The following is a 21758-nucleotide window of genomic DNA, read 5'->3' as shown; positions in this document are numbered from 1 at the left end:
AAATTGGAAGATACACTTAACATAAAGCAAACAAGTCAAAAAAGGAATGTTAAATCTGGAACACATTGGCACTCCCTCACCCATGGTCTTGGAAACAAAAACATCTGATAACTGGACCACTAGGGTAGCATTCAAGGTTCCCACCATAAGAGACTGGTCAGCGATTATTAGCAGCTAGGTTACACGTCTGATAATCAGCAGCTGGATGGCCAAGTCAATGGCCATCATGTGAGCTGACTTATCAGTCATTACTGCATGCTGTTGCATAAGTCCCACATCTCTTTTTGCTGAAACCAAATAGCTTGTATGGCTTGTGAAAACCATCTGTAAAAAAACAAAACAACCTACCAATTTATTTCTAAAATTAAAGCTCAGTTCCATAAATATAAAGCTTTCAGGAATTTCATTTGACCATTCAAAAATGTTGGTTTTTGACTCCAGGACAAAACATCACTTTTGTTCTCCCAAATAACTTTTAAACTAAACAAACTGAACTAAACCAATGCGGAGAGACTCAATTTAATCAGATTTAGGAACAGTCGCTTCCTTGTGTCCCAGTCAATGGTGATCTACTACAGTAGCTTTCACACTTTTGTATGTCTGAATGTCCCTTCATATTGTTCTGTTCATCCCTGAAACCCACGTTGATGAATGTGGCCTGTAAAAACAATAATCTTCATATATCTGAAAATTGGGATGCCCAGGTGGCTCTTTGCATAAGTACTCATACCATGTAGGCTGAGGCCTTACCACAGGCGCTCCGGTTCAAATCCAGCCTTGGCCATGACCTGCATGTCCTCCCCTCTCTTTCCTCCTTACATTCCCTGTCGGTTCACCATCTCCCAATAAATCTGAAATGCCTTAAGGAATACATGTAAGAACAGCATTCTGGACTTCTTGGTTCAAAAGTGCCATGGTATGGGTGTCAAAGAGATGACAGACATATGGTAGACCCTCCTGCCCTTTGACCCAGCTGTCTCCTGCCAAAGACAGATACTAGCTCAATCCACCTTAGTTAACAAGAACTGTGGGCCCCACCCTTGTGTAGGCCAATGAGTTTGGCTCCCTCTCACATGGGCCTCTCAGACCATACTGTAAATACATGTTACGTAAACTAACACTAATCACCCAAACATGTAGTTAGGGGAGAGCAGAGAGAGAGCTAGAAGGAGTGGGACAGAGAGGAAAGTCCTGTCGTGGTTAACACAGATATAGATATTATTTTCCTTTAAACCTGTAAAAATGCTGACTAAAAGAATACTTTAACTGTTGCTGGTATAGCCTCGTTTGAGGTAAGACAAAATCGTCCCTTGTACGCAGGTCTTGTGCAAAAGTGCTTACAGACAAATTAAGTGGTGTTCGTCTGTCAGCTCTCATTAATGATAGGTCTTGGCCCTACCACCTGTTCGGTCCATTCTAATGCTGCACAGATGTTTGGGAAGCTGTAGGGGACTTGTCGCTGCAGGGCCGGGGGCGAGATGGAGTGCTTCCCATACAGCACCAGCGTGCCCAGGACATTTGTGTAGCCTCCTTTGTGTTTGTAGGAATGCACACCTGTTTTCATCTCAAAATCAGCCCAGACAGGATAACACTTGCCTGATACCACACAGCAAAACATTGGGAGCACTACTAGTGGCTTTGGGTTAATTTCTGTGATTTATCTAAAAGATGAGTAACATATTGACGGATTTTGAAAAAATGGTTTCTTTATGTAGTTTTTTGCCAAATGAAAGGAAATTTTAGCCTCATCTCAGCCATGTAACCACTAGAGGACTGAGTGTGCCTTATATGCTAGAACTAGAGAGGCTTTGTGCATAGGGAACAGCCAGGGGTGAATGTTTAAGAATGTTCCTTCTCTGCTATCCCAATATCAGAGCAGACAGAGTGGTCCTGTCCAGAAACTGACCGCTCCGGGACGCCCAACGTGGGAGCGTATTTCCTGCTTTGCCGCTTTCTCGCTCACCACCAAGTACATTTTTAGAGTAGGCCCAAGAGAGTGAGATTAAAGCCCTCAAGTGAGACAAGGGAGAACAAACAGGATGCAGTTATTTTTGCACATACTGTACCAAGCCTATACAAACAACTTGTCTATTCAGTTGAATTCAGTGGCATTACGTTGCCTAATGGGTACTGTACAATAGATCATATGTCAAATATATGTATACTTTTAGTCTCCTCATGGTTCTCACATTGTATCTTAGAAATCAGAAATAAATGAAAAGATGCATATTAAACATCTAAACAGTCACATCACAGAATGCAGTTCAATGAAAGGCCATCCTCTAATTAGTAACCAAATTGTTATTTTTAATCTTTTCAGATTCAAATTCTTATTTAACAGTCACAAAATGTCTTGAAACTGTGAAAGATTGTACATTCTATTGCCAAGATTAAGCAGTCTGTACAACCAAACTTTATAAGCAGCCACCCTGATGGGTCATCTTCATCCTATCTGTGGTGGGAACACTAACAGTATCACATGGTTCCCACGTGTCTTCTGTAATTTAATACAGGAAGCCTTTTCATTTGACAGTGGCCAGGGCAGACTGATTGCAGTTAATGAATGGATTAGCACTGTCACAAGCAAGCAGCAGGGATTTGAAACTTTGCGATTCCCTGTCTCATGAGTCATGTCTCAAAATGTCTGTTATGTTCAACCCTGTCATTTGTGAAACATAAAACATTTATTTTTATTTATACAAAATGTTCATCACACTGAATATGTTCGAAAACTGACATAAACATCACGTACCCATGTTATTTTCAATTTCTATTTTATACCTATGTAATCTGGAATAAAAGCAACAAATGCAATGGCATCTCCATCAACTTTTCTCAATCTATTGCAAAATGTACTAGTAGCATAGGATAAAGTGTGTGACATGTGCATGAGCTCAAAATTCTTTTAGGGACCTTTCGTCTTGCTCCTGTGAACACAAACGATGGTATTGATGTGCACCAAGGTAAGGATAGACTTCAGCTCTGTTTTCCAAACAGCTCCAACTGAGGAAATGGTGCTTAAACAAACCCAGGTTGAAAATGTTTTGAAGCTCTTGGTCTTCCGTCCATTATAAACTCTCTAAACTCTCTGAGTATAAGTCTAGCGGTTAGTGATTAAGATATCAGATTGCAAATATTAGACAATAGTGTACCCTGTAGTGTCAATACTACACAGTTGGACAAATGCAAATTCAAACAATTATTTTCACTTATTTTATCACAATGTCCTAATAGAAGACTTTGCGCTATATGATTTTTCTCTCATCAAACTGCAATGGAAAACCTATTTATTAATGTCAGAAAATGTTACCATGATTTAGAATAATTTACTTGACTTGACTGAGGCCAAAAACTGTGACTGTATAGTTAATCAAACATATCTTGACAAAAGTGAGTAATAGCACAGGACAGCAAATTCATATACATTATCAATCTATCACATTAACATTAGTAAAATATAAGTTTTTTTTCTAGTAATGTTATATTGTAAGGACAGTGTTATGCAGGGAAAAGAATGGGGAGGGTGAGATGAGAAAGTTGTGTGAATGTGAAACTTACTCTGATCCTCTGGCCCTCTTGCTGTAGGAAGTGCAGTTGACAGGAGAGCTAACAGTTGTATGGGTGACAGTCTGCTTGTGCCCTGTTTGTAATGTCTCGAGTTATATTAGAATAAGCACAATATGTGCAGTAGGTGTATCCTCTGTGCTTTGGACCACAAATCCAATATTTGGTCAATCTGGTAGTGACCCAGTCTGTGGATAGAACAGACCTTTGTGAGACCGTTTATTTTGTACCCCCTGATTACCCCTCTTTAGTTATTTACTTAAGAAGACCCTTTTCCCCCCACCGATCGTTCCTGAGATGGCTCTGGGCATTCCAAGGAATGGTTTCCAAGTGGTCAAAAACCAAATAGGGTCATGAATAACTATGCAGGGTCTTATTTATTTGCAGCGTTCCAAAGTGGCATGGTCACATTTCGGAGACCTTTAATCATTACTCACAGCCATTTGTCATGACATGTTCCAATCCTGTCTATATTAAGAACAAGGGGAAGACCTGTTGGTACTGCCAAAAACACAGAATAAGGAAAGACTCATGGTGGTGTGTGAGAGCATTCTCGAAATAATTGAGGTAATTTTAGACAGCATGTTGGAACAAGGTGAAACACCAACTGAGAGATTTGTAATGAGAGATTTGAGTATGTAATTTGTAAACATATTTTGTTTGGGGTCTTTAGGCCAGACCAACTTACAACAGGTAGTCCTTAACATTATGTTTTAGCTATGTGACTCACTGTATGGGATCATGGGACCATGTGTTCGTTAAAAAACAACATTGCCTTATATAGACAGTAAAAGGGCATGTAACTTCACAAGTCATGTGCAAACATATGTAGGGGTGACACACCTTTATAAGAGCTGCTGGTTCTTAAATCCATAACTTCTTTAAATGTCAGCCACATAAGTGACAATGTTAGTACAACTCTACCACAGGAACCACATTTTTTTTCACAATCATGTTTACAAAGAGACTTAGCAAGCACCAGACACCACATCCGTTGGCAATCTCTGTGGCATTTCTTACTTGTTCAGCAAAATACAAATTTGACCTTAATTCAGAAAATTGCATGGATGGTGTATAAAAAAAGGTCAGTGTCAAAGGGGTGATTTTCTGTGGAGAAAGAACTTCATGAAACATTCAACCTTTTACCTTATGAAAGTGGCTGAGTAACAGATACATTGCTATTGCTTCCTGCCTGTAACAGGAAGGTTGTATTTTACTTTCTGATCTGTTTGCATCTCACACACCAGTGTGTTGCCGCTGCTTCTGTGGCTGATACATTTTGGAAACTGAGCTCAAATGTCTCCTGTAGCTACATAAGAAACCACACATGCAGAATATGTTTCACACGATTAGATATTGGGACTTGTCAAGTAACAATACGCTCATAATTATTCGAAAACAGTATTCGAATACTAACTTACTTTAGGATATTCGGATATCCGATTAACAACGCCCATCCCTAGTACTTGATAAGATCCATGTCTAAATCTATGTGCTGTACAGAATTTAAAGATAAAAAAAAACGTACAATAAAACCACAGGTTATCATTTCCTGTCCAGACTTGAATTTGCCCAATCCAAACAGCAAGACAGTAGCTCACAAGACATTTAATCCAGGGTCATAAAATGATAATGAAAAACAGCTTTCAACCCCAGCACGTTATTTGAAACAGTAGGATACTGGCCAAGAAACATGTCCCATGTACAGTACCACCATGCCTAGCCGTTACAGCTCTATTCACTCAGCTCAAAGCTGTTCATTCCAACAGAGGAATCCCATGTCTGAGAAACCCATAATTTATCTGTCTACTCTTCAAACATCAACAATCATTATTGTTGGGCACCGACCGAGGGTGGTGCTCTTTGATGTCTGTGGCTCGCGTGTTTCTCAAATCCGAAAGAGAAGTTTTAGATTTCCTCCATTTCGTCTCCATGTGTCGACAGATGCGACAGCATGGTATCTCTCTGACCTCGTCCTCCTCTTCAAGTTCCTTTGCATATTTTTAGCCACTCATGGTCTATGTGGCAGGGCACCATATAACAGGGCAGGAGGGTGGAGTAACTGGAGCTAAATGCCCTTATTTCATTGGAGGGAGGAAAAGGGCTTTAATTCAGTGGAAAGTGGTTCTCCTATTCTATATTTGCCTCAACCGTACTGTGACTCCACCCTCCACACATAAAGCCGCAGCAATATAAGGGTTTATGAATGCCCTGCTTCTACTCATTAGGGTGCCTTTACGTGTCATGGCTCGGATGGCGTGAGTTAGACAGCACCGTTAGTCGTTGAAAATATATAAGATAAGCTGTGGGTCTGGGGAAAGACACAAAGAGATGTGTTTATATGAATGAATAGCGGTGTTGGCTGAACTGTCTGGTCTTGACTGCACTGGATACTAAACAGATTCGGAGGGGTGTGTCGGCTGGGTTCTGTATTTGTGTGTGAATGGGGGGGCGTCACAGAAAGAAAGAAGGTAGAGAGAGTGGGGGAGAAAAAAAGTGTGCCTAGCAGGGAGAGAGAGAGAGAGAGAGACATTTGTGCTTTTCAGTCTACATCCTCGCAGGGTTTATGTAGGCGTGCCGGGTCAGGTGGAGGAAAATGAGTCTGACCACATAATATGTAAAGTTTGGGGAAATTGCTAGGTTGGGAGACTTAAATAGCGAGGCCAGCACAGTAGTAAACATGTTGGTCGTTTAAGAGCTGCCTCCATGCAGTTCTCCTTCCTCGAAGGCAAGGTTGTTAGTTTGGTCTAAGTACAAGCAAAGGGGTGCGAGGGGTTCCTGAGTCACTTAAGAAAATAATCGAAGGATTTTTAAAGAAAATCTTTGCATAAACAGTCAGTTGAATAGGGTCACACAGCCTTTTAGTTTGGGTTTCTTTAATAGTTACATTGCCTTTTTTAACGTATTGGCCCACTTTGGTCCAAAGGCATCGTCACGATAGAGATATAATGTGGGTGGGTAATGACCACTATAATAATAATAATTGCACTTGAGGGTTGCTGAAGAATGCATAGAGAGCTGTAGAGTAGTCATTTGTATGGCAATACACATTCACTATAAGCATGTTCATTATAAATTTAAATTAAACACTAGAACATGAGAAAATATGAAAATATGATCAAAACTCAAAATTGCACTGGACAGTTTATAATGACAGTTTAGGCTCTTTTAATCATTAGCCAAGAGACTTGTGTCAATAGACGATAGCCTTGCATCAAATCTCATACAATTCTGCAAACCAGCTGCAGTTGGAATGTCTGTACATACAGTACCACTGTACACATCTGTTTAACAGAAAAGGTACCAACCTTGTCTCCAAAACTTCAAATGACTTCTGGCCAATTAAAAAACATGCACATCCAGCAACCTACAGTATGGGAGGCGCCCACTGGGAAATTGAGTGCACTAAAAGCCTAACTTATAATGATGACCTGTTAACAAACATAAAATGCATGGTATATGTTCAATTTAAATGAAAAATAATCCCTTCTTAGTGTTTTGCATTGCAGGAAATACATAACGGGGATCAGTATTTCTTCCTTTACAGAGTAAGTCTTCATTTATTGATCCTAACGTTCATTTCAAGTTTTCTTTGGTTTAAAAGCAGCCTTTGTTCTTAAACCCAGACTTCCTGCCCTCTAAAGTAATTTCCAATAGTTCAGGAGCTGTTCAAATGTACTGGAGTGTTATAGATTTATGATTTATCAAGCTGTCTCGTTTCATATTTATATAGTGTATATATATATTATTTTTGTGTAAATTCACAAGCATGTGGTGGGAAACTAGAGCAAAGCTTTACAGATCCCTGAAACCTGGTCACAGAGTGTGATAGATAACATAAAAAGGTGCAAAGTGAAAGGCAGTATTCAAAATCTTTCCACAAGAGCATGTATACTCAAAAAAACATTGTGCATGTAAAATTGTCTGTTTCAGGCACATACATCCTATTTGTTCCAAGTAAATATGAATGTTTGTGTTTGCTTGTGCAGCAAGTAGGCCTATTACGTTTTCTATGTAAAGTTGAAATTCTTTTCCTCTATCAAACTGATGGACTTGTCTGTAAGCATTGCTTCACTGTTAACTATTTTGTACCCAAAAAGCTTTAATGTCGGCCCACAAACTCTCTGCACAACCTGGGCTATTTTGTATGGTATCCTGAACCTCCATTTCTCGACTTGCTCTGATGAGTTTTTTTGGGTTGAGTACACACCACTGGCCTCCTTGGAAGCCTGAGTGTTTTGGAGAATCCAGTTTTTTACCTGAGGAGTGAATGGGATGCCGGTAAACCTGTACATGTCTGCAGCCTTCCTCATGGGGAATCGGGCGATGTCCTCGTAGCGAACTAGCATGTAGCGTCTCCTCAGCCAGGGGGGCTGTCGCAACCCCACCTCAGCCGACATCCTAATGTTATCGCAGTTGCCTTTCAGCTTCCTCACCTCGTCATCGTCGATAGGCACGTCCCCATCCACTGCCCACTTCTTCCAGTTCTTGTACTTGGCAGAGAAGGCCACCATGCGTGAGGCCAGAACAGCCCGGGGGTCCCTGACCAGCTGGATGAACTTGACGTCGAGGCGCGGGTCCTCGGCCAGGGGCCGCAGAGTCTCGAGTTGACGCACCCTCACTGACTTGATGGCCCTGTGCTCCTTCTGCAGGCAGGATTCGGAGGCCATCGTCAGGTTGAGAGGCCCACAGCGCCTGGTCCTGCAGTGGTAGCGCTCAAAGACCTTCTTGACAATGGGGCTACAGACGGACTCCTCGCACAGAGAGCTGCTGGATTCCCTGCGGAAGAGGGCGGTGGTGATGTGGTCCATGGGCCGGGGTTCGATGAAGCTCTCCAACATGGTAAAATCACACAGGAACAGCTGGCGGAGCACGTCCCGATAGGCTGCGGACGCCGCCGTGGAATTTGTCCCTCCGGTCTCTAGCGTCAGGGAACGCTCAACGTGCCAAAGGGGCTCAAAAAGGTAGAACATGTTGTCGTCCTGCTGGTTGAAGAACTCGCCCACAAAGGAAGAACCGGTCCTGGTGGTGGCTAGCAGGAGGATGTGCTTCCTGCCGTTAGGGGCAACCTCATGCTCCGTGTAGTTCTCTAGGCGCCGCTTCATCAGGGTGAAGGCTGGGTCCAGCTTGCTCAGAGTGGTGAAGGAGCCATTGTACTTCAGCAGAAGGGGGGAGGAGATACCTTGCTGTAGAGGAGTCTGCGGGGTCTGCTTCAAGGCTAGTTTATCTGAAACCCTAAAAGACAGTTCAGTGTTGGACCAACAAAAAATACAAAAACAAAACCTACAGTAAGTTCCCTTTCAGAAAGCTGCAAAATAATTGTTGTACCAAGCGAGACAATCTTTCCTTGAGGGAAATAAGTAAGACAGGCAGGCCGAGGTTTACAGTTGGAAAACCCAAAAGCGCTATGTTAATCACGTAGATGGCTTACCTCGAGATAATGTTGTTTTCCTTTTCAATGATGACAAGTGCCAGAATAAAGACAAGGGATATTGTGTATTTGATCCTCATACTTGGATATAGCTGTGTCAGAATATGCTTTTACAGACTGCTTCTTAATGGCTTCTGCCAATCATGCCAGATTCTGTTTGTCTGTTTAAAGAGCCCTTCTGTTCTTGGTATTCCCCATTGCAGAAGTTGTTTCATTCTGAAAGGAAAGTGAGTATTAAAGTGTCAGTCACACATCTTACACATATCAACAAAGCTGTAAACAACACAAACCTGCTTTTATGCCATCAGATACAGCTGCCAAAATAGGTCTTCTCTATCACATACTTGCTTGGTGTACAACATACTGTACAGTATCTGGACAAAATAATTGCATGCCACCCCGTTGCTCTGTCAGCAAAGACCTGCTGTTAGCGGTTGTGTGCATTAAAAGGGGCTACACAATCCTTCCTCTGTTTCTTGTTTTATTTGGTTTATGGACTTTATAAATGTTCAGAAATTATTAATTTCCAAAAATACGGAATTTTTGATCTGTTTAGGGTTAAAATAGAAAGTGGAGAGGTGTAATTTCAGAAATGCAATCTGGTCCTTCCTTTGGGATGGGGGGTTAGTCTGTATTATCTTTAAGTGCACCGGGGACTTTCAGAACATGCCCACCCACCAAGCAAGTGCTGAAAGATAGTGCCCTGAGACAAAACCAGTTTGCGCACAGTCATGTCACAATCAACAATCCGCTGTTAAAGAGCTGCATAAACTGACAGACAAACAAAGCATTGAAAAAACTAGAAACTCAAACTAAAGGGTAATACATTCTCCTATTTTCTTTATCTTATGAATTCAGACCTATGTTCAGTCATATCTATAAAGCTTGTGGCCTGTTGCTGGAACTCTGCTCTTTATTTGCAAGCCACTCCTCCAATGTATCAACACAGGGAGGATATCTTTTCAAAGGAGCCCCTCAGTGAAATGGCCAGGCTACAGACGAAGGAGACCATCTGGTGACGGGCTAATGGGCCCCCAGTATTCCCACATAAAACCTGGCCTGTCATGGACTGTGACTGTGAGCGAGGGGGATATATGGGCAAACACGCAGAGGTAAAAGTAAATAGAAATTGAGGGGGAGAACTTGGTTGTCACGGGGGCAATAAATCAAAGCATTGTGTGACTTTGCTGTACAGAGCTAGTAGGTCTGCAGGATACTTGACCTGAACCTGGAAGACAGTGAGATGTCAAGTAAAGATTTGATTTAATAGTGACTTTGTGGATATTTTGTTTGGATATTTTGTTTTGTTTTGCTTGAATAGATTGATTAGTGACAGATTAGGTTGTCAGATCATGGAAGCTTGGCTATGATCCATAACAAATGTAGAATTACACGAAGGAAAACCTAGCACAAAGCTAACCTATCTGCCAGTACAAACAGGGCAATGTGATATGACGGTGTCCAAACAAGTTCTACGTTTGAAGTGATAAAAAGAAGGGAAATACAGTTGTGCTTCGTAACACATTGCACTTTGATGTATATCTTACCCCCTTTTGAGTGAGGCAGGCTGTGTCATAGTAGAAGTGTGCTTATTGGGTGCAAAAGGTGTCGGCTAGCCTGTTTGGATCAAAGAACTACATGCTGTGCGATTTCCTCTGGATCAGTGCTTAATGATTGCAGGCCAGAAGCCTGCGGGGCTCCAACCCAGGAGAGGGACTTCCTGTTTCTGGAGGACTGAGCTCTGTACACTGAGGCTAATTACGTTTAAACAGACGTACTTGCCTATGCCTCCAGAATCATTCTACTTTGGGCTTAAATGAACCAAGTGTTTTAAGCACAAAGTCTGATTGTAGACACGAGGACCTGACCACTGTCCATGTGTTTCAATTCCAGATTTCCCAGTGTTCCACAGATATCCTGTCTGGGTCCACGGACCTGTGGAGGTGCCGTTCTAACATCCTGTCGAGACCTCTGTCAAGGGCTGATTTGGAGCGCTGTAGCCTGTCCAAACTATTACAGTCTAAACACCAAAAATGATTGGACACCATCTGTGAAATTCTGGAAACGGGAAAGGGGTTATGCACTTTTTAGAGGCAGTACTTCTGTGGACGTGGAAGGTGAGTGAGCAAAGGCTGGACAGGCTGCTTACTGAAGAGGAAATCTTCATCTCTGTCTTGCACCATCCTGCCGCATGCCAATGACACAAAGGTCTCTCACATGGTTAAACTGTGAAGAGTTTTGGGTTGGGATCACAGCACTTAAACTCCTTAGGTCACTTGAATGTCTGTTAAAAGGCGATACAAATGTCACAGTTCAAATCAAAGAGATGAAAAATGAATAGTGATACACTTTTTAGACAGGAGATTACTTTTTCTGTGTTTTTTTATGACTTCATTTTTTAGACTTTAGTAGCTGCAACAAGGTACTAACTGGCCATTCACATAAGCAGTCGCGTGGCACAGGGATTCCATTATCTGCAGAGCTGTGCTGGTACCTAGGTGTGGACCAAGTTGGAAACTATGTGCAGCTAGCTAGCTAGCTAGATATGTTGGTTAGCTCTTTGTTTCTTTGTTTGCTTTGTCTGTTTTACAAAAGACAAAAGCGTGCTTTTTCAGTCAGCTTTTGTTATCAATCAAATTTTTTGCATTTTTTTATAAAATCGTATCATGAACCCAGTATTGTGATTTGTATCGAATCGTGAGTTGAGTGTATCGTTACATCCCTAGTTTTTTTAAAACATATTTTTAATGTTGACCGGCAGCGCAATGTTGTATTTGCACTGGGGATCTTGGAATGTAAACATTCCAGTCTGACACAGGTCAATTGACTTCCTGACCTGTACTAGCTGTGTTACTGAAAGGGTTGCACCAGGAAACCCAATCCTGTCATCTGTCTGCACACTACAAACGCTCTGTCATCAGTTGTCATTTTTGTCAAACAGGTATTCTTAAATATTACATTCCAAAAATCACAATCACATCTTGATGTGTATCAATCTTCTTACCGTATTTAAATATAATTACCATAATATTTAAACCATGACCATTAATAACCGGGATGATAGGAATGACAAATACGAAAGTGTATATTTATTCAAAAGTGTTAGTGATTTATAATATAAGTCAGTGTAGTACACCAATTATCTGAGCTTATTATTTAAAGCCATCTTGTCAAATAAAGCTTATGAGCTGATGTTTTGAATATTCACGAATTACTGAGACGAGTGAAAGATTTCATCATCAGCTCCTAAAGAAACCACCATCGCCCCATTTATCATCTTGTTACAAATGATCCCACAGTAATAACTGCCTGCTCTTTAGTATTACAGTTTTAAGGGCACTTCTTTTTATAGACCAGGCAGTTTGATTTCCAAATTTCAATTTCTGCTCTACAAGACTAATCATGAATATCATAATCATAAAGCATGAATATTTTCACTGTACATTACGTTAGAATGTACATGACAATGAACCATTAAAGGAACTGATATGCAGGTTTTCTATACATATGTGAGGTTGTTTCTTGCTGTGGTCAAGAGGTCACGTAGCGGGCCTTTGACAATACACATATAGATCAGGAATTTGCTCCGGTCAACCTTTGGAAAAGAGCAAGATGCTGAAATAGTACAAAACAATGAGTTATCATCGCACCACCTGTGTGTTGTTTCTCCTGTGCCTTAAGTCGTGGAATGTGTACTGTTTAAGGGCATGTTGTGGTGGTTACTATATTGGTATTGTCCAGCTCATGTATATAATGTCCTTTTGAGAGACATGTTTCTCACTAATGCCAACTACTCTACCTGTCGTGGTGACCTGATCCGGGCAGCTCCACCTAATAAACAAAGTCAACTCTTTTTCATTGTGGTCCTTTCCTTGGCCCATCTTCTGACAGAATATATTCTCTAACAGGAACATACTTGAAGTACCACAGGCACAAGCCACTCAGTTTTGTCTCTCTGGCTGATACTTAAACACCCTGCAAACAGACTTTGGGTTGACATCCTGTAATTATGCAGTGCCTTTTCAAGCATGGTACAGTGCGCTCACGATAAAGTAGGTGTTGTGCTCCATGAGGAGTCTGGAGAGTATGCTGTCATGACAGGTTATGTCTTGTCTCATTGCAGAGAGCAGTTAAGTGATTAATATCTAACTGGTCCTACCTGTACTGTGGTTGGCACTATTAGCCTTGATGTACTGCCTTTGTTTGTCCAGTAAGTGAAATGAGAGAGAGAAAGCAAGTGTGTGAGAGAGAAAAATAAAATTGCCATATATGATAAAAATATATTTTTTTGTTCTTTTATCGGATGCATTCATATTGATGTGAAATGTAAGTGATGTTCTACAAGATGTTGTGTTCAAATCTACCAAGCTAGATTGTCTTAGTTACAGAAACATATGAGACATTGAGTACAAGAGAGATTGTTCTTTGGAGAGACAAACCACAGACACTTGTTGGGATGAAACTGCTCTGTGGTGATATGTGCGGGTCGATGGCTGATTTCTGTTCTCACACCTAAATAGACCTACACCAACATATTGGTCACTTATAATACCAATATATATTGCATTGGCATATACTTTCACATTATACATATCTGTAATACACTTTAATACATAGCCTACCAAATAATTTGTATCAGACCTATGCATAGCCTATTTAGTGCTTAAAAGGTGCGTTAATATATACCATTCCAGTCATTAAAATACATTGTTGCTTAAGATAACTATATCCATCCATAAACTGTGCTTTCATAGTAATTTACTTAAAATAAATTCCTACTATACCATTGTCCGGATTGCAGCATAAAGAAAATGCAAAGGCGACAGTCCTGCGTCCGGTGGCATCCCGCATGGTCTCTTCTTTCAAACACTGAAGTTCCGTCTCAATCACTTTCAGAATGTTTCTTGAAGGAGGAAAACAAATCTACGTCCTTTAACTTTGGCCGATTTTCACGAAACATCCCAGAATGTAATGAATGAGACGGAAGTTTTGTATCCGACCTTCTGGAAGAGATACTTTGTAGAAGAACGGTCCTTAATAATTCTTCCAATCTCAATATCACAAGTGGATAAATAGTTGTTAGTAGCCTAATATATATTTGTACTCCGAGAAACAATACATATTAATTTATTTCCGTAACTTCAGACGCATTTCTCAACAACGGTCTTAACCTGATACTTAAGTGCCAACCATGCAGGGACTAAAGTGCGCTGTTGATTCAAACTGACAAAATCGTGCGTCACATGAAACCTTCAATACAGTGATAGCGGTTTTGAGAACGAGCCACGATGTGCAGTCTAAGCATAGGGATTTACAAGAGTTTTCTGTTGTATATCTTGGTAGTAGTCTCTCATAAATATTCGCATACGCTACTTTACTAGTAGGCCTATCCATTTTTATAAATAAAATAGTAGCCACGTGCTTAATTAAGCAGGGCCGAGTTACGGTTTTGTATAAGATATATGCTACCAACTGGGTAAATAGCATGCCCTGCGTGAATATATATATACCTACATAATGAATTACCAGGTTTTACCTGATAGATACATTATATAAAACTTATCTCCTCAAAATTGTATTTACTGATGGTGGGATTTAAATTACGCCTAGCCTACATGTGGGGGCTGACTGACACCTAGTGGTGAAACGGGTTTATCTGCCCCAGCCTTGACACTTCTGCCCACCTCGACAGTTTGCCTCAATGTAATTACATTTTTCGTAGTTTCGTTTAATGAATTTTTTTATTTCAATCCAAGTGTAAAATTCAAACAAATAAAATATCACGTTTCTGCTCTTCATGTCCAATTACAAAATTAAAACTCGTCACTTCGTGATGACGCACTCTATCACGCAAAAGGTACATTTGTTTTGGCGTAACCGGAATATTTTCTTGTCACTTGCTAGTTGAAACAGTGTGGACGGGGTCATTTACAGCTTCAAATCAAGAATATTTCAAACATAAAGAATGTGTAGGTATACAAATGGATTTTAAAAAAAGGATAAAAATGAAATATATTTAATAAAAGCACCATCGTATCAATCCGCGACAAGTCGGCGCGACGCCGGGCGGCGTAAGTAAACACATTTAAGGTCTCTGTAAGAACGTTCAGGAAGGTTATTTCTTATTTTGTCAGTCAAGTGCGCACTGTGAACAGAAAAGGTTGACAATACATTTACACGTGTGGTATGTTAGCTATCTATCTTTCTTTTATTATAACAAGCTGTTTTCTTTATAAATATAGATCGTGCAAATTGTACGTCAGCAGACGTAGCAAAGTTGTATTCAAGAAAATTAGCTACCAAGATAGATAACTTAGACCTTAGCCTATATGTTAGCATGTTACGCCACAGTTACAAAACATTGTGTCAGTGCTGCCACAGGCAAGGCACTATTCGAATGCTAAATATGACTTGGTGTAATTTATTTGTCTTTCTAGCATTGTTTGCGACTGTTCTCATAGATGTGGACAATAATTGTTGATGCCAAAGTAATGTTTCAGATAACGTTTGAACGGTAAAGACCTGGTAAATTATAGCTAGGTAGCAGGCTAGCTACCATCTTGCTATCAATTGTGAGTAGATACTATCTAGATCAGGGGTGTCGAACTCCGGTCCTCGAGGGCCGCTGTCCTGCATGTTTTAGATGTTTCCCTGCTCCAACACACCTGATTCAATTAAAAGGGTTGTTATAACAACCATTCATTCGAATCAGGTGAGCTGGATCAGGGAAACATCTAAAACATGCAGGACAGCGGCCCTCGAGGACCGGAGCTCGACACCCCTGATCTAGATAGACAGCAGAGCATAACTCTTCGATGTTTACAACTTTTGTTTATGGGCTCCTTTCAGATCGTTATACCAGAACTTCATTAAAACCATGTTGGTGGCGAGGCTAGCATGCCTGCGCACTTTCCCAGTGGTGGGGCTGCGTCCCATGTTGTCCGGGAGCACTCCAGCCATAAGGAACTCGACCCTGAAGGCTTTCCCCCCACTGCTGAAGCCTCACCAGGTAGGCTATAATAACCAACTAGTCAACCACTAGTTTTAGACCTACCAAAACATGTATTACACAAAATATTTCAAATGGCAGTTTTGATACATTTGGAACGTATGTGTGGTAGGTAGATAATGACAAGTCCATGCATGATGGTATTTTTCAAGAAGACAAGTTTAGATAAGGATTTGAGATATTTTGGAATTGGGTGGAATTCCTCCAAACTAACCTAATATGTTAGCTACATTTCTCAAGTGCACACAGTAGTTGTATGTCAGTATCCACGTTCAGTGTCATTATATTTGATGGAAGCGACTGTTGTTAGGCCTATATGTCATGTATAAGACTTTCCTCTTTCCCCCTCAGGGCTATTCAACAAAATCCAGATTTGGCTTCCGCCGCACAAGAAGTCCCAAAGACCAACTCAGTGAAGCTGCTTTTGAGCCAGCAACGAATACTGCAATTAAAAGTGAATATGACTATTTTCTTATGCCCCATATTTAAAGAGTGACCTACTTCAAACCTCTTGAATTAAAGCCCAATGATTAATAATCAATTATGTCTAATCCTGGTCTTGATTAGGCCAAATATTTTCAAATGATTTATTTTTATTATTTGGTTGTAAATTCCAGGTTCTTTTTTTGCCCCTAGTGGTTTAAAACATTTGAATGAATTTGTGATGCATGAGTAGCCTGGCTGCCAGCCCAACTCATCCCCGCCCACAAAACTTTGGTCGAGAGGTTGGGTCTGGGGAGGCACGTTTGGGGAAAAACTATCAAATTTTCAGGGCGGGCTTTATACGATGATGGACAGATGATCAACAGTAACGTAATCAACAACGTCACCAAAGAGCGCTTGGGTTGAATTTGTTTTCAACAAACAACATATTACGTTGCTCTGATTGGTTGTAGGTCTATCCAATTGAGCGAAGAGGCATTTGTTTTACGAGTTCGGTTGAAACACGCCCCATAGTCACAGCCCAACGGACAGTTATCAGACTCATATTCTGACTAGAATTATGAGTATGACAACGTCAGGCTAATGTATGAGAGCCTTTTCCAGGTACTTTGACGTCTAACCGGGAGAGGTATATTTTGTACCCTCCCCTGAGATGTGCTTGCTGGCAACACCGCTAGGATAATTTATGAATAGAGGTGACTGCGTTTAGACTGAATTTTATGGTGTCAAGTAGTCAATTATTTTTCTTTGTAGATTGACAAATGATATGCCTTCTTTGAAATGTGTTGAATCTTGCACAACTAAATTAATTTAGAATGGTTAATCATACATGTGCAATTTGAAGTGGTAATAGCAACTGGACTGCATAGGTTCCCACAGAATCATGCAATGGAACAGCATTGTATCAGAATTGTTTTGTGTGCAAAAACAGATTCTAAACCTTGTGTACCATGGTTTATTTATTGATTTTTGTAAGGTTTGGTGAGTTTTACTTGTTCTGACCCCCACATTTGTTCTCACATCTATTGCAATCATTCTCAATGTTATGTTACCCCTGAAATGCTACCCAATATTGTAATGGTTTATATTATTTTCTTTTGTCTCCAGTTGACAGCATGGGCAGAATGGTTCTGGCTGGTGGGGCTGCTGTGGGTCTTGGAGCTCTGTGTTACTACGGCCTGGGCATGTCCAATGAAATTGGTGCAATTGAAAAGGCTGTGTATGTATTGAAAACTAACTCACACTATGCAGTGGAAGTTGAGTGTCACCTGCCGTAAATCATACACATTTACAGCGCATGAAACACGTATAGCTAATTTCTAGTTATTCAACCTCAACCAACCATCTTTTTTTGTCACCACTAGGGGCAGATGTGACAATGTAAACACACAAACACATATTTATCTTTCTCATGACTCAACACAAGATCTGTTTGAAAGAGGGAACTCAAACTGTACTATTTATCTGGTCTTTACTAGGATTTGGCCCCAGTACGTCAAGGACAGGATCCACTCCACCTACATGTACTTTGCAGGCAGCATTGGACTGACGGCCCTGTCTACTGTGGCAGTGAGCAGGACCCCAGCTCTAATGGGCTTGATGATGAGGGGCTCCTGGATGGTAAAAGAAAAAGAATCCCTGATTCACCCCCCTTTTCCCATCTATCTCCATTCCCTCAATACATCCATATTGTTAACCAGTAGGGGTGTAACAATATATCGTGGAACAATATTGCGATACCATTTATTTTTTTACAATATGCATCGTAGAGTTATGGCAATATTTTTACAATATGACGTCCGTTTGATTCTATTGGTTGAGCTACCAGTACGCGACCTCCTCTGCATGCGTGCATTCACTGCATTCACAGAAATCGCTTGAACTGAGTTAACTAAATTGCATGTACAACAAAGACATTTTTTGAAATTTCATGTTTTAGAAATAAATCTGTTAATTGAATTTCAGTTTCATTTAAAATGTTGTTTAAAATATCGTGATACGTATTGTATCGTACACCCAGTATCGTGATACATATTGTACCGTGAGCTGAGTGTATCGTTACAACCCTATTAACCAGTTTATTTATACAGGCCATTGGAGCGACCTTTGCTGCCATGATTGGAGCTGGCATGCTTGTCAGGTCCATTTCTTATGACCAAAGCCCAGGGCCTAAACACTTGGCTTGGATGCTCCACGCAGGTAATTACTGTTAAGCTCAATGCCATTTAAAGTGGCTGCAAAGCAGAACTGAAACTTAGTTTAGTTCATCACACCTTAGAAGAATGTGTTGTTAACTACTCATCCAAATTCAAAAGAAAAAAAACAGACAAGTATGATAAAATAGGCTTTGAAATTGTGAAGGAAAATCAGCTGTCTCCTCGCTTGATACTGGGGGGGGGGCGTGTCGCTTGAATGAGCTGAAGCTCTGCCCCCTCGAATTTATTGAATTTAGCAACAACTAGCTAAATAAATTGCAGATATCAGACCAGACCTACCTGCAGTCTCTGAGTGTTTTATGTGTTAATTACTTTATCTTTGCTAACTCCACATTTCAGTGTGACAAATTTTAGAGCTAAGCACGTGCTTTCATCAACTCATTTCCCACGTGTATATAATGTACTGAGAAGCAAATCATGGAATTTGCTTTACAGCCCCTTTAAGTCACTTTTTCCAACAGCTAGAAAAGGGTTATTTGCACCAGTGTATCACTAGAGGGCAGCAATGTCAAGCGTTTCAATTGCTAAAAGTTGTTTTTAATCTCAAAGGTTTCATTGCTGATTTGTTTGTTTGGCCTAAAGGTGTGATGGGAGCCGTTGTGGCCCCTCTGACGCTGCTGGGTGGGCCACTGATGATGCGTGCAGCGTGGTACACTGCTGGTATTGTGGGAGGGCTGTCCACCGTGGCCATGTGTGCCCCCAGCGAAAAGTTCCTCAACATGGGTGGGCCCCTGGCTGTCGGCTTTGGAGTGGTCTTCGCCTCCTCCCTCGGTGAGTTAGCGCCCTTTGAAGTGAAATGTACATACGTGAAATAATGTAAGGTTGCTGAGTATTCAAAGCGGTCCTTCCCTCCCCAGGGTCCATGTTCCTGCCACCCACCTCTGCGTTTGGAGCTGGGCTTTATTCGGTGGCAGTGTACGGAGGCCTGCTCCTGTTCAGCATGTTCCTGCTCTACGACACACAGAAGGTCGTCAAGAGGGCAGAGACCTACCCTCTCTACGGAGTCCAGAAATACGACCCCATCAACTCGTAAGTGCCTAAAGACCTTTTTTTCAGCCCCCCGCTACTGGTTTAAATATTTGTTCGGCTCATCTTCATTTGAATTGTCGTTTCTTAGGTGCATGGGGATTTACATGGACACAATGAACATCTTCATGAGGTTGGTGATGATTCTGTCCGGCAACAACAGGAGGAAATAAGCAGTGCCTGTTTGGCAAACTTAAAATCTCAATTCTTCAATTAGCAGCATACACAATATCTTTTAGTCTAATGTTGATCTGAAAAATAAACTGTATGCATTGCATTTGTGTGAAGGAGAGGGATGGCATGTACTAGTGCATATTGTCACTCTACAAATTGCTCCAATCAATATTCTATAGTTTTTACCCTGAATGCAAAGGTGGTGCATTTGATTGAAGTCTTTAAGGGTTTACATTGATGTCTGTCTACATCAGTCCACCTCAGTCTTGTTCATTTTTGTATTTATTTATTACATTTGGGGGGTTTTCTTTCTGTAAAGTGTTGGGAAAATATCATATAATTCAAAACAGGGTTGTGACGGCTAATCTCATGCTACTTTTGCCTCCCTTTGCATACCATGTGATCGCAGTACTTGAAATAGTGTTCAAAATGCATTTGTTGGGCTCTAGAAAAGTTACATTGACTTTGTCGAGATGTATATTTCAGGAATTCAATAAAGCAAGATGAACAGACTTTGGTGGGTATTCATGTGAGGACAAATGTGAAGATTATTGGGTGTAATCATTATGCTATTGGATACACCTAACTAGGGAGAGTACCTTTTGTGAGTATAATCATGACAAAAGGTTTAGATTTATTAAATAACCTTGCAATGAAACCGAATACAAAGTGGTATCCTATTGATCCCCCCCAAAATACCCATTATGTGAAAAGCCTTTTATAACAGCATCTATTTTGGATTGGACACTTCACTTTTGACAACCAATGATTGAACCAGATAATTTGTTCATGTGAAGAGAGAGCTGTATCAAAGGTCAACTTCAACAGTATCCCTAATGTACACCAATCGGCCATAACATTATGACCATCTGCCTAATATTGTGTAGGTCTGCCTTTTAACACCAAACAACCCTGACCCGTTCGTTGAAGCACGGACTCAACTACACCTCTGAAGGTGTGCTGTGGTACCTAGCATGAAGATGTTAGCTGCAGATCCTTTAAGTTGGGAGGTGGGGCCTCCATGGGTCGGACTTGTTTGTCCATCAAATTCCAAAGGTGCTTGATTGGACTTAGATTTGGGGAATATAGAGGCAAGCACGTCAAACACCTTGAATATACACCTCGCGTTCCTGAGCTATTTTTGCCTTGTGGCACGGCACATTATCGAGCTGAAAGATTCCACTGCCATCAGGAAATACATGATCTTTAACAATGCTTAGGTAGGTGGTGGGTGTCAAAATAAGATCCACATGAATGGCAGGATCCAAGGTTTCCCAGCAAAACATTGCCCAAAGCTCACACTCCCTCTGCTGGCTTGCCTTCTTCTCATAATGAATCCCGGTGCCATGTGTGCCCCAGGTATGTGACGCACCCAGCTATCCACGTGATGTAAAAAAAAAAAAATGGGCCAGTTCTGGTGGACAATACAGGGGTCCGCATGGGCACCATGACTGGGTTGTGGCTATGCAACCCCATATGCAACAAATTGTGGTGCACCTTGACACCTATCAGAACCAGCATGAACGTTTTCTGCTATTTGAGTTACAGTACCGGTAGCTTGTCTGTTAGATGGGACCACACAGGCCAGTTTTCGCTCCCTACTTGCATCATGTGTATCAAAATGGTTTGCATCACAATCTGTATGTTGATGGCTCTCAAATATGAGGGGCTACAGAAATATTTCTGACTGTTTACACAAATGCATATGAAACACATACACATGTTCACACATACACATCGATACAACTGAAAACTCCCATTCGTACAGAATATCTGAAATGCTCACAGGCACATATGAATGGCATTCACACATACTTAGGAACTGTTCATACAGATACACTAAAACTCGCAAATTAACACATGACAAGCACATCGAGATACAGGTAGGACAGAC

At 41.0% G+C, this 21758-nt stretch overlaps 2 protein-coding genes across 3 annotated transcripts; one reads left to right on the top strand and one right to left on the bottom strand.

Annotated features, from left to right (window-relative positions):
- Positions 1-2095: 2095 nt before the first annotated feature.
- On the bottom strand, positions 2096-14345 carry LOC124475669 (carbohydrate sulfotransferase 3-like). Of its 2 annotated transcripts, none has more exons than XM_047032450.1 (3): positions 13780-14345; positions 8996-9211; positions 2096-8799 (listed from the first exon to the last, which is right to left on the bottom strand). In XM_047032450.1, exons 2-3 carry the CDS (start codon positions 9073-9075, stop codon positions 7575-7577), a joined length of 1305 nt encoding a protein of 434 aa, XP_046888406.1. In that variant the 5' UTR covers positions 9076-9211; positions 13780-14345; the 3' UTR covers positions 2096-7574. The 2 variants fall into 2 exon arrangements, with proteins under 2 accessions (XP_046888406.1, XP_046888407.1); XM_047032451.1 differs by lacking the exon at positions 13780-14345 and adding an exon at positions 11145-12780.
- A 748-nt stretch (positions 14346-15093) lies between these two features.
- Positions 15094-20376, top strand: ghitm (growth hormone inducible transmembrane protein). Its single transcript, XM_047032926.1, has 9 exons — positions 15094-15179; positions 15845-16004; positions 16356-16458; positions 17556-17667; positions 17927-18068; positions 18539-18647; positions 19247-19435; positions 19522-19693; positions 19782-20376. The coding sequence occupies exons 2-9, from the start codon at positions 15873-15875 to the stop codon at positions 19861-19863; spliced, it is 1041 nt and encodes a 346-aa protein (XP_046888882.1). The 5' UTR covers positions 15094-15179; positions 15845-15872; the 3' UTR covers positions 19864-20376.
- The last annotated feature ends 1382 nt before the right edge of the window (positions 20377-21758 follow it).

Source organism: Hypomesus transpacificus, chromosome 13, assembly GCF_021917145.1.
Source record: "Hypomesus transpacificus isolate Combined female chromosome 13, fHypTra1, whole genome shotgun sequence".
Lineage (NCBI taxonomy): Eukaryota > Metazoa > Chordata > Actinopteri > Osmeriformes > Osmeridae > Hypomesus > Hypomesus transpacificus.
Note: the sequence above shows the minus strand (reverse complement) of the source record. Positions and strands in the feature narration are given on the sequence as shown.